The 16,498-nt window shown below is 44.5% G+C and overlaps 1 protein-coding gene across 1 annotated transcript in view; it reads left to right on the forward strand.

Moving 5' to 3' along the window:
- Positions 1-7,917: 7,917 nt before the first annotated feature.
- Dok5 (docking protein 5) overlaps positions 7,918-16,498 on the forward strand; it is a 148,423-nt gene continuing 139,842 nt past the window's right edge. Inside the window, exon 1 of the mRNA XM_036185022.1 lies at positions 7,918-8,268. Coding sequence (XP_036040915.1) covers positions 8,203-8,268 — 66 coding nt within the window. The 5' untranslated portion in view covers positions 7,918-8,202. The remainder of the gene's footprint in view (positions 8,269-16,498) is intronic.

The raw sequence follows: 16,498 nt of genomic DNA on the forward strand, positions 1-16,498 counted from the left end.
TTCTCTGTGTGCTGTAGAATGTCTGGGAATTTTTTCTGTGAAGCAGGAACCTGAAGGACCATTTTGTCTTGCAATGTTCAGTGGCAACCTTCCTATAGTCCTGCATGTCCATTTTATATAACATTTTGTCCAGAAGTCCAGGCAAGAATAGTTTCTTGTCCAAATGGCTATTTTTGCCAAGAAGAAGATTAGACAAAAAAGGGAAAATGCTGTGGGATAATGCTTTTATACATTGGCTTAATAAAATGCTGATTGGCCAGTAGTTAGGCAGGAAGTATAGGCAGGGCAAAGCAGACTAAAGGAATTCTGGGAAGTGTTAGGAGTTACCAGCCAGACATAAAGGAAGCAAGATGTGAAGGTGGAACTGAGAAAGGGTACCAAGTCACTTGGATAAACATGAATAAGAATCATGGGTTAATTTAATTGTAAGAGCTAGTCAGTAATAAGGCTGAGCTAATGGCTGAGCAGTTATAAATAATATTAAGTGTCTGTGTGATTATTTTATAAGCAGGCCATGGAACTACAGGGCCCAGGCAGGACTAGAAATCTTCTAGCTATATTTCCTACCTCCCAAAGCTGTCCAGTCTGCTCCCACACAGCCTCAAGGAACTTTTCTTTGTGGATAATTGGACACTTGTGAATCTGTTCTGTGACATCTCTTGCTTCTGTTGATGGCCACCTCCACTGAGAGTCCAATTTCTCTATCCACTCTCCCCACTTCCCATTCCAGGTTCAACAACACTCACCTTATGAGCAAACAGATGAGCTCTTCTGTACTCATTTTAACCACTGTGATGAAGGTTTCTAGTGGATGGCCACGATGACTTTCTCGTGGCTTTGTTTTGGCAGAAGACTTCAAGGTCTGGAGGTGGGAACCATCTGGAGAACACTTTCCAGCAAAGAGCTGGGCCATCTGTGAATGTTTCCAGAAAGAAGAGGTCCAACACACATCTCCAGCCCACATATGACATGGGAGTTAAAGGGGCTTAAGAAGGAAAAGAAGCAAGCACCAGGGCAGGGTACATGCTCATACTTAAATCTTTGTGCCTTGGGGTATGTTTCCAGAGAGGACAATGCTGGGGTCAAGGTCATTGGGTATCACTCACTTTGTCTTCAGCAGCTGGTGCCATGTGTGATGGATTGAGGCAATGGATCCAGACTCAAATACTCATCAGTGTTTAGTCCTCTTTTCTAAAGGCTTTTGGGTAATTGCCTCTAGAGGAGCTTTTAAGGGACTGGGAGGTGGCTCAGAGGGTAATGGGCTTGTTGACCAATCCTGGAGGCCTGAGTTCAATCCCTGGGACCCATGTAAAGTTGAAGGGAGAGAGCCAACCCCACAAAGTTTTGATCTGGTCTCCACACATATATGATGGTATGCATGCTCTGGTCTGGTCTCCACACAAATATCATGTATGCATGCTGTGCTCTGGTATCCACACATATATCATGGTATATAGGCTGTCCTCTGGTCTCCACACATATATCATGGTATGCATGCTCTGCTCTGGTCTGGTCTCCACACAAATATCATGTATGCATGCTGTGCTCTGGTCTCCACACATATACCATGGTATATAGGCTGTCCTCTGGTCTCCACATATATATCATGGGTTTCTAGAATGCATTTCCCGTCCTGTCCTCTCTGAGACAAAGGCTCCTACCCTGCTGGCTGTGTATGTGGAATGTGGAAGGAAGATAGCCAAAAGCTACGGGCACCATCATGAGACCCCAGAGGAGGACTTGTGTGGGGTGGGGCATGCAGAAGAAGTGGAACCAAAAGCTAAGAAGAAGCAGATAAAATTCTGTTGACTTGGCAGATACCACTCAGTTAGGCCCGGAGGGATATGCGATGCTACTGGAATGAAATCAAGTTGTTGCCATAGACCCCCAAATGCAATAGCTTATGTTATACAAAAATTTATTTCTCAGGTAACAAACCTGGATGGGCAAGTTGTCCTGGGCAGTTCGCAGGTGTGGTGCCATGAGGTCCACCAGCAACTAGGCTCATGGGTCACTCTGACTCCTCAGGCCACGTGCTCCATCCTTGAGTCTAGCCTCTGACCCCAGGACGGGGTCGGGGGGAGGGCATGGAGAGAAAGCAGCCTCCTGGTGAATGTGGCCATGGCACTGCAAACATCTTTCTTTTGCATCCTGTAGGCAGTGCGTCCCACGTGGCCACAGGCACTCATGGAAACAGAAGGTGTAGTGCCTCTGGCAGCTCCTTACCACTGTGACAAATATCTGAGGGTAGGTTTGCTGTGTCTGGTGGTTCCAGAGATCTGGGTTCTGACTTCATTGTCTATGGGATGTACTGACACAAAAAGGACATCATAGCTGAAGGGCAGGTCCAATCATCTCACTTCAGACATCAGAAGAAGAGAGGGAGGAAAGGAAGATATCAGCCATCTCTGGTGAACCAGACCCAGCATCCAAAAGTTTCTAGCACTTTCCATTAGCGCCAATAATAATGAATTACAAAACCATCATTGATTAGCCAGAGCCCTCATGATCCAGTTGCCTCTCAGTGACTGATCAACTGTTTGAAGACTTCAGCTCCAGTGCAAGAGAGAGCCTTTTGGGAACCATCTCAAAAGCTCATCACTATGTATCCATCAGTGCCACATCTCAGGACTCTGTCAGTGCCAATACAACATGCACTGGTAAGGAGTGGGTCTGCCAGTTATTTCTAAGACACCATGTCACTTCTGTACTGTATAAAGCACCCAACACTGAGGAATACCTGTCACTTTCCACTAAAGGAGTCCCGCTTGGAGACACCGTAGCTCTGTGGCTAGAACAATGCTGCTCAACCTTCCTAATGCTGCGACCCTTTAATACAGTTCCTCATGCTGTGGTGACTTCAAACCATAACATTATTTTCATTGTTACTTCATAACTGTAATTTTGCTACTGTTATGAGTCATGGTGTAAATATCTGGTATGCAGGATGATCTAGGGAGACCCCTGCCAAAGTGTCGTTTGACTCCCGGGTTGAGAACCATTGTACTAGAAGTTTCAAAGTTCCTAACTTGATTCAGTAACCCAGATGGCTCAAGAAAATTTCAAGTCGGTCTCTAGCACTTTCCAAAATGAGAATCTAGGAGAGAGCAAAAGGAGAAAGTGAGGCTGGAGAAAGATCTAGACCTAGAACCACCTCACGGATTCTGGTGCTACCGGCCAGCCTTGTGTCTTGTGTCGGTCATTGGAGAACATTTTGGTTGGTATTATAGAGCCCATTCCCCAAATCTGGCAGTAGGAGGTGCAAGTGAAGTTCTAGGGCACAAAATTTAAGGAGACTGTAAATGTCAGAGCTGTGTAAGTAATGAACTGCCATTGGCAAGACCCTGAAAATGCATACTTCTTTAAATCACATAGGTCACTTCTGCTGGCTGTAGCCCCATACTGCCCATAATACCAAAGTATTTACTAAAAAAGGAAGGAGCAGGTGTTCCAAAGAGAATCCAGACAGCAGTACTTTTCTCTTACTTCCACATGGACATCTTGTCCATAAGATACAAAACTACCATCCACTAAAATAGAAACTACTCACTGCAACATTGCAGAGCTAGACATTAACACCGGGTCAGTTGGTTCACCAGGTCAGGGCAGATACAAGTAACAAGGACATATATGCAACTCTTGCCCTGCCGTTGTTATTGTTAGTAGTATGTGCCAATGCTAGGTATTTTCCTCAGTTGCCCTCCACTTTATTTTTGATGATTTACTGATGTATTTATTTTAATTTATGTGTATTAAATTAAGTTTGTGAGCCTGCGTGAGTCTATGTGCACCACATGCATGCAGGAACCTGCAGAGGTCAGGAGAGGGGGTCAGGTACCCTGAAACTAGAGCTACAGGCAGTTGTGAGCTGTCCTATGGGTGTGGGGAGCTGAACCCCAATCCTCTGTAAGAGCAGTAAGTGCTCTTAGCAGCCGAGTCATTTCTAGCCCTCTACCTCATTTTTTTTGGACAGGGTCTCTCACTGAGTTTTAGACTGGCTGGTTATCAAGTCCCAGGTCTGCTAGTCTCTACCCAGCACAAACACCAGCACCTCCACCCACTCCCTGATTTTAGGGGTACTGGTGGCATGAACTTGGGCTTTCATGCCCACTGAGGCATCTCCCCAGCCTCTAGTCTTCTCATTGTTGAGCTTATTTGAAGAAACCCAGAGGCTTCTGGACTTTTACAGAAAAAATGATAGGCTCCCCTAAGTTCTACACTTTTACCAAATGCCACTGAGCACCGATGCTGAGGCTGTGTGGCACTTGTCCAGTACCTTTACCAAAAATAACTTGAGCTTCCACCCACCCCCGGCTGCTCGCAACTGAGTGTCACAGAAGCGCACGCAGCCTTTTCTCTGGCAGGTAAGACAGCTCCAATGAAAGCCACTTGGCTGTCACCAGGGAGGAGTTTGCTCTGCACCAGGTCACCACTCCACTAGCCTTCACTCAATAAAGGTTGATGACTTGGAAGTGACACTTGCTCAGGCAGAAGAAAAGGTGGAACAGATCTGCCCTCAGGTACTCTCTGCTCCATCCATGCCTTCCTGTGGCCAAGAAGCGTGATCATGGTGGCTCATAACCTTCCATAACTCCAGTTCCAGGGGCTCTGACACCCTTTTCTGACCTCTCTGGGCACAGGCATACAATTAGGGCACACATGTACATGCAGGGAAAACACTCATACACATAGATGAAATCTTAAAAAAAAAACTTTAATTATAAAACAAAACACAAGTGTGGGTGCTCTGTGTGTGTGAAGTGCATGCTGTAGGATGGATCATTCACAAGTGTCTTCCACCTGCATGTGTGTGCACATACTGATAAACCAATACTGTCAACAGTCAATTAAATCTATAGGGATGGTGATACCTAGGAAATCAGTATAGGCTATGTAGGGGCCAATTGGTGGCCTTCAGAGACTTTGGAGGCTCTTGCTGAAGCTGGCTTTCAAGCTAAGACAGGAAAGATGAGATGGGGTGAGGATGTAGCTCAGTTGGTGGAATGCTCACTGCCTAGCATGCACAAAGCTCTGAGCTCCATCTCTAGCCCTGCGTAAACCAGGAATGGTGATGCACACCTATTATCCCAGCACTCAGAGCAGGGAGGATCAGAAGTTCATGTTTATCTTTGTCTACAAGAGCAAGAATGATGCTAGCCTGAGATACATGAGACCCTGCCACAAGACAGCCAGACAAACAGCAAATAAAATGAATTATTTTTTTAAGACTCAGAACTAGAAAAGAGCTAGACAAGTTTAAAGCTTCAGTCAAGGGGATGCTTCCTAAATGTAAGCCAATTAACTCTGACCAGCCAGCTGAAACCACATGCCATGTCTGGAGAAAACACCAATCATCTAAGGAAGAGGATGTAGAACTAGAGAGATGGCTCAGCAGGTTTAGTACAAGGACCTGAGTTCAATCCCTCAGACCCATGTAAGAAAAGGTGTGGTGGCCCAGGCTTGTAATACTGCTGCAGAGTGGGGCTGAGCAGCTCCCTGAGGCTCACTGGTTCATGAAAGATTGTCTCAAAGACAAACCCAACAGCATGTACAGCTTGTGAGGTCTGACCTCCACATATATCTGCATCCACATGAACGAGTGTACATGCATGCACTTGCCCATGCATACACACACACACACACACACACACACACACACACACACACACACAGAAGCAGTATACAAAAGAGCAGAGGGCAGGCACACTCAATTTGAAAACCAAAAGGAATCCAAGGAAGGGAACACATTTGTATGCCATAAACCCAAGTCTTAAGTGTTGAAATTGAATCAACAGTTTAAAACAAATATTAAACAATATTTTTGGTATATGATAGAATTATCTAGAGGGGAAGGAATTCCCATGTGATACTGTATCTGGCAGTATCTAGCTGTGCATGATGAGTACTGAGCAAATAAATAAGCACCACTAGATTCTATATCTCTGTGGGTCTCTCTCTCCCTGTCACCACTGGACACTGCTTAATTTATAGAAGAGTTAGGGTCTGCCCCTGTGATTGGCATACCCCAGCCTATCGTGTGTGTGTGTGTGTGTGTGTGTGTGTGTGTGTGATATTAGTTTGATTTTTTTAAACCAACCAAACAAACAAAACTATATACTGCATTTGATCTTGCAATTTAAAAATCATTTGTTTCTTCCAGTCTATTTTGGAATTTTCTAGTCTGATTTGATCTTCCTGTCTTCCATACCTGTTTTTCTTATCCGTGGTTTCTGTTATTGTGAGCCACTCATTTCAAGCTTCTTATGCATTGATTTATTCTCTGTTCCTGTGACACTGTAATTGGTCTACAGGTGAAGTATTGGACAGATGTCATTCATCAGCGCCCCTGTTTCACAGTTACCATGGGCAGGATTGGCTAATGGTGCTAGCTCTTCTTAGCAGCCCTTCATATGAGCTCACCATTTGCTCCTCTTCAGGTGAAGGATTGACAGTTAAAACATCATTTTTTCATGGAATGGAAACACAGAGACAGAGCAGATGGTTTACAATGTAGCAAGGAGTTTTCCCCATCAGGATACCTGCTTTCTGGCTCTAACAATTTAGTCTCAATTTTATGACACATTCTTGGGTGACTTCTCTCCTTTGACTGACTAATACCCATCAAACCAGGATGACTAAAATGAGATTTCCCACAGAGAAAGGAAGTCATTCCTATGTCTTCTTAGAGATGAGAGGATTTTGATGTCATCAGGCCCAACGATCTATAAAATAGATGACTCTTTCTCTGTGACTCTCTCTGAAGGTCATCCAGCTCATTAGCTCAACTGGGATCACCTCTGTTGATCAAGAATGGTCTAGCTTTTCAGTAAAGGAAGAGAAAGACCTACCTTGGAGATTTGAGAAGCAACCTTATGCTTATGACATTGGCCCTACATTGGCCTTTTGTAACACTAATCCCATTGTCCCTACAGTCCTGGCCCTTGTGGTGGCCAGCTGTGGGATGGTGGGCAAGTCCCCCGGCCTGGCTCTTCTCAGCCTCAGGTTCTGCCAAATATAGGTGCTAAAACCAGGGTCACTTTTCCATCAGCAAAACACGGCAGGGTGATACTCAGAGAGTATCAGCAGTGATCAACTTAACTTTGCAAGTTTGCTTAAGGAAGGTCATGGAATCAGGGGCCAGTGGACTCAAATCCTTCACATCCCTGTCCATCTTAGTGTTCTAGGCCTCCACAGTGTTTACCAGGGGCAGCTATATTTTCAGGTTATAGAGGTCTATGTGAGAGCTTGGTAATTACACAAAGAGGTCATACCTTAATGGGTTCAGGGGAGCTGAACCGAGTAAATGCATACAAAGGTCAGGGCAGTATCTGGTACAAACTAGCCACCTTAGCAAAGTCCTAAGATTTATTGATCACCTGCAGAGGGTGGAGATTTGAGGACAGAACCGTGACCAGGACAAGAATCAGCTCCTAGGAAACTTCCTAATGGGAAGACAGACTCAAACAAGAGATAGGGGCAATTGACACAAGCCTTGGGCCGGATAGTAGGGAGTCCTCGGAAGGGCTGCACACAGCCTTGGAGATACCTCTCTCTAGGTCACCGGAAAACCACACAGCTCAGTCTTCCTGGTACAGACACACCCTTAATTAGCTCTTCTGGGGAAAAGATGGGGCTGAAGGGACATGTTAGGGCACACACAGATGATAAAGAGTCCGAAGTCTTTTCTCTAAAAGACAGCTAGGAACTGGGAGCTTCGCCTCTCCTGATGGCTGTATCTAGCTGGGAGGGCGGGAGCGTGCTCCTGGGGAGAGGAGGTGGGATCAGGGCAGCTGGGGGCCAGGTGGGCGGAGGCCGGGGGTGGGGCCCCAGGCGCTCCTCCTTCTGGGCCATCTCTGCCTCTTCCTACCTCTCTCTTCCTCCTCCTCCTTTCTGGTCCTCCCCCTCTTCCTTGGAGCGGCTCCTCCTCCTGGCAGGCTGCCGCCCAGTCAGCTGACGTCGTGCTCCAGTCTCGCCTCCCCGCCACTCTCCCCCAAAGTGGCTGCTGGGCGCCGGCGGCCGCCCACTTTCAGGCTTTGGGGAGACAGGGAAAGGGATGTGCGCCTTCTGACGTCCGGTCTTACTGCATCGCCTTGTCAACTTTCACTCCCCCACTCTCTGTCCTGACCCTCTCCACATCCCTCCTCGAAGCCACTCAGGGTGCTGTGCAGGCTCTGGGGGCAGCAGGGTTGCTGTCTGTCTGGGATGGCTTCCAATTTTAATGATATAGTGAAGCAGGGGTACGTGAGGATCCGGAGCAGACGCCTAGGGGTACGTATTCCTCCTTTCCGTGCTCCTTGCTTTGTGACTTCAGGGTCTGTGTCTGCAGTCAGCATCCCGGCGCTGGGGACTTGCCTTGTGAAGTGGCTCTCGCAGCCAACATCCCAGGCTACTGCGACTGCGGCGCTAGCGCCAGCGTCTGGGTATGTCATGGAGCTATCTTTATCTCTAGGATGGCTTGACTTTCTAACGGTGGCCACCGAGCCAGTTGACTTGGAATAAATATTTCCCGGTAGCCATGGGTGCTGTAGCTGGAAAGCCCGGCATGGTGCTGAGCCTACCGGATGTCCCCAGCCCGCGTCCCACTCGCGCCAACTTAACTTTTCCAGGGGGTGGATAGAAGCCAGGACAGAGGGCAGATGCCCAGAGGGAGATCAAGGTCAGTGACTATTTGGTCCCAGGGACTCTGCTCTGCTGTTTAGGTATTTGCAAAGGTGGAGAGAGCTGGCCTTGAACAGGGCCAACTCCCTAGTTGAAACACAGATCTAAATTTCCCTATTCTTGAGCCTAGGCAGTGGGTTTCTGTTTTTAGAATCCACCTTCTGAGTCCCATTGGACGATTATCTTGTGTGGAACATGGTACAGGTGTAGAGACCCTGGAATAGGAGAAGGAAGGAAGGAAGAAAGAAAGGAAGGAAGGAAGGAAGGAAGGAAGGAAGGAAGGAAGGAAGGAAAAAGATGGAAAGAAAGGAAGGAAGGAAAGAAAGGAAGAAGGAAAGAGAACAGAAGGAAGGAAGGAAGAAAAAGGAAGGAAGGATTCTGGTGCCCCCCTTTTTAAGACTCCCTTCCTTTTCTCTTGTTGGGGGCACTGAGGAGAAAACCATCCTGCCTTTGAATTTGAGAGTGATGGTACAGGGAGGGTACTGGAATATATAAGTGTGTGTGTGTGTGTGTGTGTGTGTGTGTGTGTGTGTGTGTGTGTGTTGCAGGTTATCTCATTTCTTTTTGCCACGTGTCAAATACTGTGGCTGTTTTCATTGGTTTTGTTTGCCAGGGTTGGGGGCGAGGCAGGGATGGGAAGTAAGTTTACTTAGCAGTGAAAGCTGGTATTAGTGAGCGTGTGAGGGCCCAGCCTTGGAGTGATCCATTGAGTATGTTCCTCCACAAATATGTGACATCCACTACCATTCTTTTATTTGGTCTCTGGACTTAAAAAAAAAAAAAACAAAAACAAAAACAAAAAAAACCCACGTGCCTTTAATTTGATTGAGAATAAAAGATATTTCTCAGTAGTAAATCTTGCTAGAGAGGATCTTCTGCTGGTGAGAAACACTCTGGACTGTTATAAAACTCTGGTTCCCTTGGCCTATTTCTTTCTTTGCTCTTTTCTGCCTTACTGGTTACTCTGTTTGAATAGTAAAGTTCTCATGTCTATGACTGTTGGAAATGCAGCATTAAGGAGAATGGTAACAGAACTAACCGACCTTACTGGATTTGCTACAGTCTCATTGATTCTCCCTGGGGTCTTCAACCCAGTGACTTCCAAGGGAAGGGGAAGAAATCCCAAGAGTATCACACTTTTTATTATCTGGTCAGTGGCTGAACATTACAGTTTTAAAGAGAGCATTAGAAAGCCACATTCTAATCTTGCATTTACTCTATCATGTCAGTGGAAGGAATTGGGACTAGACATTCATTCCATGCTAGAGAGCATTCCAACAGGAAGAAGACATGCATTATTAATGCACAGAATATGAATTATTCATGAGGATCAGAGTTGACGCCAAATCCTGACAAGGGTGATTTATAGGAAAAACTGGTTAACATCACTTTCAAGTCTTTTTTCTATATTACTATAATTGACACAATATAGTCTTGTGTGCATGCCAACAAATTTTGGATGGCTATTAGAGGCAAGAAGAGAGGGAACAAAGTCTAGTTAGCATTTGTTTTAAATTTACAGTATTTTGGGTAGTCCAGTTTCTTAAGATGTAATCATTTTGTCTGTTTTTACTCAAATGTACACAAGAATATTCATTGCATTATTGTCATCATTCATGGATAGAAAAGCCAGACTAAGACTGTGTAAAACAGGCCTTTTTTTGTCAACCTTGGTTCTACCAGTAGACCAGCCTGCTAAGATGATCATGTGCTATATTTTGTAAACACAGCAGATTAAACACAGTTGTCATCAGAACTGAGTGCCAAATAACATTTAGGTGCAAAGACTCTTGTAAAGGTGGAGGCTTCTTGTGGGAAGTGACAATAAGCACCCAGTATCCAAAGTCAAGCATGTTTGTAGTGGTAAGCCAGGCTGTAGAGAGCCTGAATCAGTACTTAACATGTATGTTCTGGGCACTGTGTGAGTCCCAGAGAGCTAGCCAGCAGGCAGAGAGTATATGTTGGCACCGCCAGTGGCCATACAGAGTGAAGGATGACCTTGCCATTGGTAACTAATATGACAATGGCTTTATTAATGGAATCCAGACAAGAATCTGTGGGAGCCATGTCTGGGAGTGTTTATAATTAAACAAGTAAACTGCATTTCATGGTAAGCAGCTGTTGTGTCAAAGAATGTCCCCAAGTTCGGTAAAAGATAAGGTAATAAGATAGGAATGAATTCTGCTTGTTTGACTCAGTAGGTCTATGACCTTTGACCTTCCCTGGTTTCAATTCTTCAATCTATACAGTGCATGTTATTTAAAGGTGTTCTTGTGAACATCGAATAAGATAATATCTGTGCCCATGCAGAGAAAGTGCATAGCATTGATTCTTATTGCAGTGCCATCTTTAATGTAATCGAAGATGAGTTAAGGCTGGCAGATGCATTGAAAGATTGTTAATTTCCTTACTTTTCTATCTAAACATGTCCAAAGGCATATTTTTATCATTATTACTATTTAAGTTTTAAATATATTTTAATGAATACATCAAAACATGAGAGTGTCCATATTTCTGGGATCATGTTATGCTTTGATAATTTGTGGTTTAAATGTTTAAATCAGGGTAAATATCTTTATCCTCATTTAGTGAAAATTTTTTTTGTGTGGCAGAATTTATTTAGCTATAGATCTTTCTTTCCTATGGAAGATGTGCTTACCAAAGATATGCATATAAATATATATGTAATAAGTTTATAATGTAAATAAGACAGGAAGCTATAACTAGGCAATTTGTCATCTATGAGGAGTCACAGATGGGGCAGCTTCAATTAAAGTCCTAAACATTGTCCTAAGCAATCAAAGTAGGTGTTAGCTACTCTTTGCTTTGGCCTTCAGAAAGCCAAATGAAATTCAGTTCCTTTAATTGAGAGGTCTCTGTGTCTTCTCGTCTGCCCTCTCTAGAGTTATCTGTACTGGCTCCTCCAGGTCTCAGGCTGTGCCCTGGGTACAATATTTGCTCAGGAATGTGGATATTTCTATTTGGGGAGTTGATGGGGAGGATGGGAATTATAGCTATCTATAATTACCTAATTCTCAAAAGACACTGGAGATTTCTTAGATGAGTGGAATAGGCGGCGTCTGTATCATTAACCCGCTAAGTGTGTCCTACAGACGGATTCCATCCAGATCTTCATTGAGTTTGTTTATTTGCAATGAAAAGAATTTTCTATCCATAATTATCCTGGCTGATCCACAATGTAATTCTCAGAGCTTAAGTTTAGAGCTTTTTTCCTTATCTACATGCAGTTCCTCAATGACTTAGTGTTTAAATAACCTTTTTTTTTTTTTGCTTATATCTAACAACTTATCGGCACAGACCACTTGAGCTCCACTCTGGCCCATTTTCTGTGTGCTTACATCTACAACTGAAAGCCTAGGCGGTCTTAAGCTAATAATACATGTGCAGCTGTGATTGCCTTACACGTACTTGCTTCTCCTAATATTATCTTCATCTTAGCCATTAGGCAGCATTTCAGTTGCTCTGGCAAAACCAACCCTAAGCCAGAAACCAAGGAAATCAGACACCATATCTCCCCTTCCCTTGTCTTACAGCCCACCCATAAAGAGATCTACCTAGAATCTAAGTCCTATCATCTAATCATCTGCAGGTACCACTCTGGTTGAAGCACCATTCTTTCTTCCTTGTAGTATTGGAATAACTGCCTAGTGTGTGTCTCCCAGTCTCCATCTTCATTCCTTTCTTACTCTACACCGTGTCCCCTGCAGCTGAGTCCACCACTGACCAGCCTGCATTGTTCCCATTCCTCCCATCCCTCATGCTGCTTTCCAGGTGTTCCCTCCTCCCTGTGCTCAGCTCTCACTTTGCTCTTCTCCAGGAGACCTTTCCAAACATTCTTCTTCTTTGTCCTCCCTGCTTCTGGATCCTAGACCTTTGTCTTCCACGTCTTACTACTACCTTGCACGTTTTAGTCTGTATACTTACTTGTTTATTGCTTGTATCCCCTCACTAGGGAACATGGACATGCCCATGCGATTTCTCTCTCCTCTCACTATAGCTGTGCCCACAGTAAACACACAAAGAAAACTTTTAGAGTGAGTGGATAGAGGAAGGTTCCTACCACTATTGCCTCTGATATAAGGGTGCATTAAAAAATCCCAGCATGATGATGAAGACTTGGTGTGAGCTTTAAAATATTTACCAGCCTGATTATTCTGTAAGAACAGAGAGACTCTTGAAATCCACCTAATACATGGTCATCATAAGGGGCTCAACACAATGCTTAGCACAGAGAAAACCCAATTAATATTTATTACTGCTCTATTCTCATTCCTCTCGTTAGTGCTGGGAGAGATGCGGCACTTGGCTCATGATTTTCCTAGCCTTTTCTGCACTAACTCTCGTCTTCAGAGCAGTCGCTGTTTAGGTAGAAGAACACACTTAATGTCCAAGGGATAGTTTATGTACAAGCACAAATACCACTGGCTGCTGATGCTAGCTAGGGACAGAAGAACATTTGCCTTTATAAGATTTTCCACATTATTTGCTTAAAGGGTCCATAAGGCCTCCAAAGGAACCACACATCTCCTTGAAATGCCAGTTTGAATGAACCTGCTGGTCCAGGAGATTTTCCTCTTAATTTGGATGTCTTGAAGAGCAGACAGGGAATGGGCAGATTTCAGGGAGACACATTTCCTCACCCCTTCACTTCCCTGTTTCACTTGGCCAACTATCCCAGAGAAAATTTCATATTTCATTTAAGATTTTTAGATTTTGATTAATTTGTTACAGTGCCCAGATATATTTGATGCTTTCTAGCCACTGTGACCAAATCAGGGACAGAAGCAGCTCAGGGGATGAAGGATTTATTTTGGCTCATTGCTCAGAGGCTACAGTCCACTGTGGCAAGGGAGGCATGGCAGCCACGTTGAAGCAGCTTGTAGTAGCAGGAACTTAAAAGAGGCAGCTCCTGGAAGCAAGAAACTCAGTCAGGAAGTGGAGCTTGGCTACAGCCTTCAGAGGCTACCCTGAGTGGCCTAATGCCAGTGGGCAAAATAACCCCAAATGTTTCACAGTCTCCCCAAACAATACTCCAAGCTGAGGTACGTGTTCTTCCAGATGAGCCTGTGGGGGATGTTTCACATTTAAACTATAATACTTGAAAATTAAGTATCATCACTTGAAAAGTATATAAATAAATTAAGGTCACCTTATGACTTTCTGATATGTATTGAGGCATCCTTCCATGCAAATGCAACTTCCAGTAAGATCTGTAGAACGGTTTGCCCTCTTTACAGGACAGAGGGCTTTGGGTGAAGTTTGGCAGTAGTAAAATGAAAGTCAGGTAGATTCTCTGTATGCAGTGAGGTGAAAATCCTTTAGTGTCCTGGCTCTGTCTAACTGCCTAACTCAGCTTTACTGACACGATTTCCATATCAGGAACAGATTTCCAGCTGACATCTCAGTCCTCATGGAAGATATGATTAATTGTGCATGTATTCAGCTTTTAATTATCATCACCCAAATTGATTCAGCAATGAATGGCCAATTTAATGCCTGTGTATGAAGACATAAATGAAGTTACTGATACACTGATATTCAGACATCTGCCAGCATGTTTTTAAATTATATCCATTAGGTGACGAGCAGTATTTATTTTTTTGGTCAGGAATAATTTACCTTTGGTTGCTTTAAGAATTTGTTTCCCATGTGAAATACATCTATGGTCATTATTATCTGTCAAATGTCCACTGAGTTCTCACCAGTATTGTGGCTCCCTGCAAACTACCTCAACCTGGACAGCTCAGTCATTGTCATCTGCAAACTGACTGACTTAAAAGCTTGTGCTATTAACTGGTTGTTTATACATTCACAGTGTTCAAAGGTCCACAGTTGTAAGTGATCACATCAGCTATGGGTGGGAATGATAGCTGAAGATAGCCCCCTTTCCCAAAGATAGCCAGAGATAACCCCATTTTCCCACATTTGTGGAATGTAGGAGGCTGTGCTCAAGTTTCCTCTTACTCTGGAATTTTGGCTACGGTTGGATGAGAGTCTGAGCTAGGAAAAGATGAGGTTTGCTGTTCTCCTCCGCCCCCATTCCTGTGGGATTCAAAATGAAGTTGTGAATTTTGAAATGCCATGAGATGTGTGTGAATGCAGGAATTAAAATAGCACCTTTCTAACATGTGGCCGGGTGGTGTTTGGGTAAGGATTTGGAAGCTGATTTGGGGAGCATTTGTGGGCCCTCCTACTTTACAAGAGTTCTAAGCCTGAGTGTTGGTATGTGTTGTGCTCTGGCATGGAGTTCTTAGCCAGCCTTAGGAGATGAGATTTGGCAGACTTCTTTGTGGTGATGTGTCACACCTGGGAACCTTCCTGCCCTAGGCTGATCCCAGACCCTGTCCAAAAGTATCATGAGCTCATTTGTTTTCAGCGGAAACTTTTATTTTTAGATAATTGTAGGCTCACATGGAGTTGTAAAGAATCAAGGTAGAGGCCTGGGGGGAAATGACACATTTAGTAAAGGGCCTTGCTAGCAAGAGTGAGGACCTGAATTTGAATCCCCAGAACATACATGAAAAAGCTGGGCACAGTGCCTCCTACCCGTAACCCCGGTGCTGTGAGATGAGAGGTAGAGGTAGGGGGTCCTGGACACTTGCAATGGGATGAAGTTCCAGGCCCATGGCAGAGTCCTTCAGAGCTGTCCTTCACTTCCCCATGGTACCAACTCTTGATACCATTTAGTTCTAGAATTCTGTCACTCCCAGAATGAAACCTTATGGAGTCTTTGGGAAAGAGGCCTGGTTTCACTCACAGTCATTGTCTCCGGAGTCCTCCGTTCTCTTGGGATGCTGCCAGATGCTGGATGGCACTCCATGGTATTGATGGGTCAGAGGTCCTTTGGACCTTTCACTTGTTGAAGAACATCTGTCCAGATTGGGCTGTCAGAGAGAGGGCCTATGAGACACTTGTGTGCAGGGTTTTGTGTGAATGCACGTTTTGGAACTGTGTTGAGATACTCATGAGAGCCATTGCAAGGCTGGGTGGTACTTGTAGATTGAGTTGTTTGATAGTTTGTTAGAGAGGCTTTTTAGAACAGAATAAAATAGAATTTGTGTATATGTGTTTATACATAAATATGTTTAATATAATAAATATATAGAGTGTGAGTGTGTGTGTGTGTGTGTGTGTGTGTGTGTGTGTGTGTGTGTAGTAAGAGTCATTAGATTGGCTTACTTCTTAAGGGGCTACTATTCCAACATTGGAATGTCTGTGTGCTGAGGACAGAGAAAACCCAGTAGATTGCTCACTTCACAATGTCAGCTGGCTCAGCAAGCCTAGACCTAGCGTGGAGGTCTAGAGGTCCCTGGAGAATACTGGTTGGAAGGCCAGAGAGGTAGGACTCTATGGCAGCAGGAGATAGCAGCAGTAGCTAAAGTCCCATGTGTTGAGGAAGAATAATGCAGGCATCCAGGCAAGATGGCCTTTCCTTGACTCTCCAGTTAGAAGGTGCTGGCTTCCTTGAGCCAGTTAGATCTTTCTGAAAAGGAGCACACACACACACACACACACACACACACACACACACACACACACGTCTCCTAGGCCATTCTAATTCCTCCTGAGTTGACAAGCATCAAGCAGTCTTGCTATTTTTATATTCATACCAGTAATGTGTGAGCGATGCATTTCTCCACATACCCTCCAGAAGTTGATGCTGACTTTAGTATAACTCTGGCCATCCTTGCGGGTATGTAGAGGCATTGCCTATGACTTTCATGTGCATTTCTCTGAGGAGGAGTACTGTTGACTGTCTCATCATGGTCTTCTTTGCCAATTGTGTACACATGTAAAGAAAATGCCTGGGTTGTCTTTG

Source organism: Onychomys torridus, chromosome 4 (genome assembly GCF_903995425.1).
Source record: "Onychomys torridus chromosome 4, mOncTor1.1, whole genome shotgun sequence".
NCBI lineage: Eukaryota > Metazoa > Chordata > Mammalia > Rodentia > Cricetidae > Onychomys > Onychomys torridus.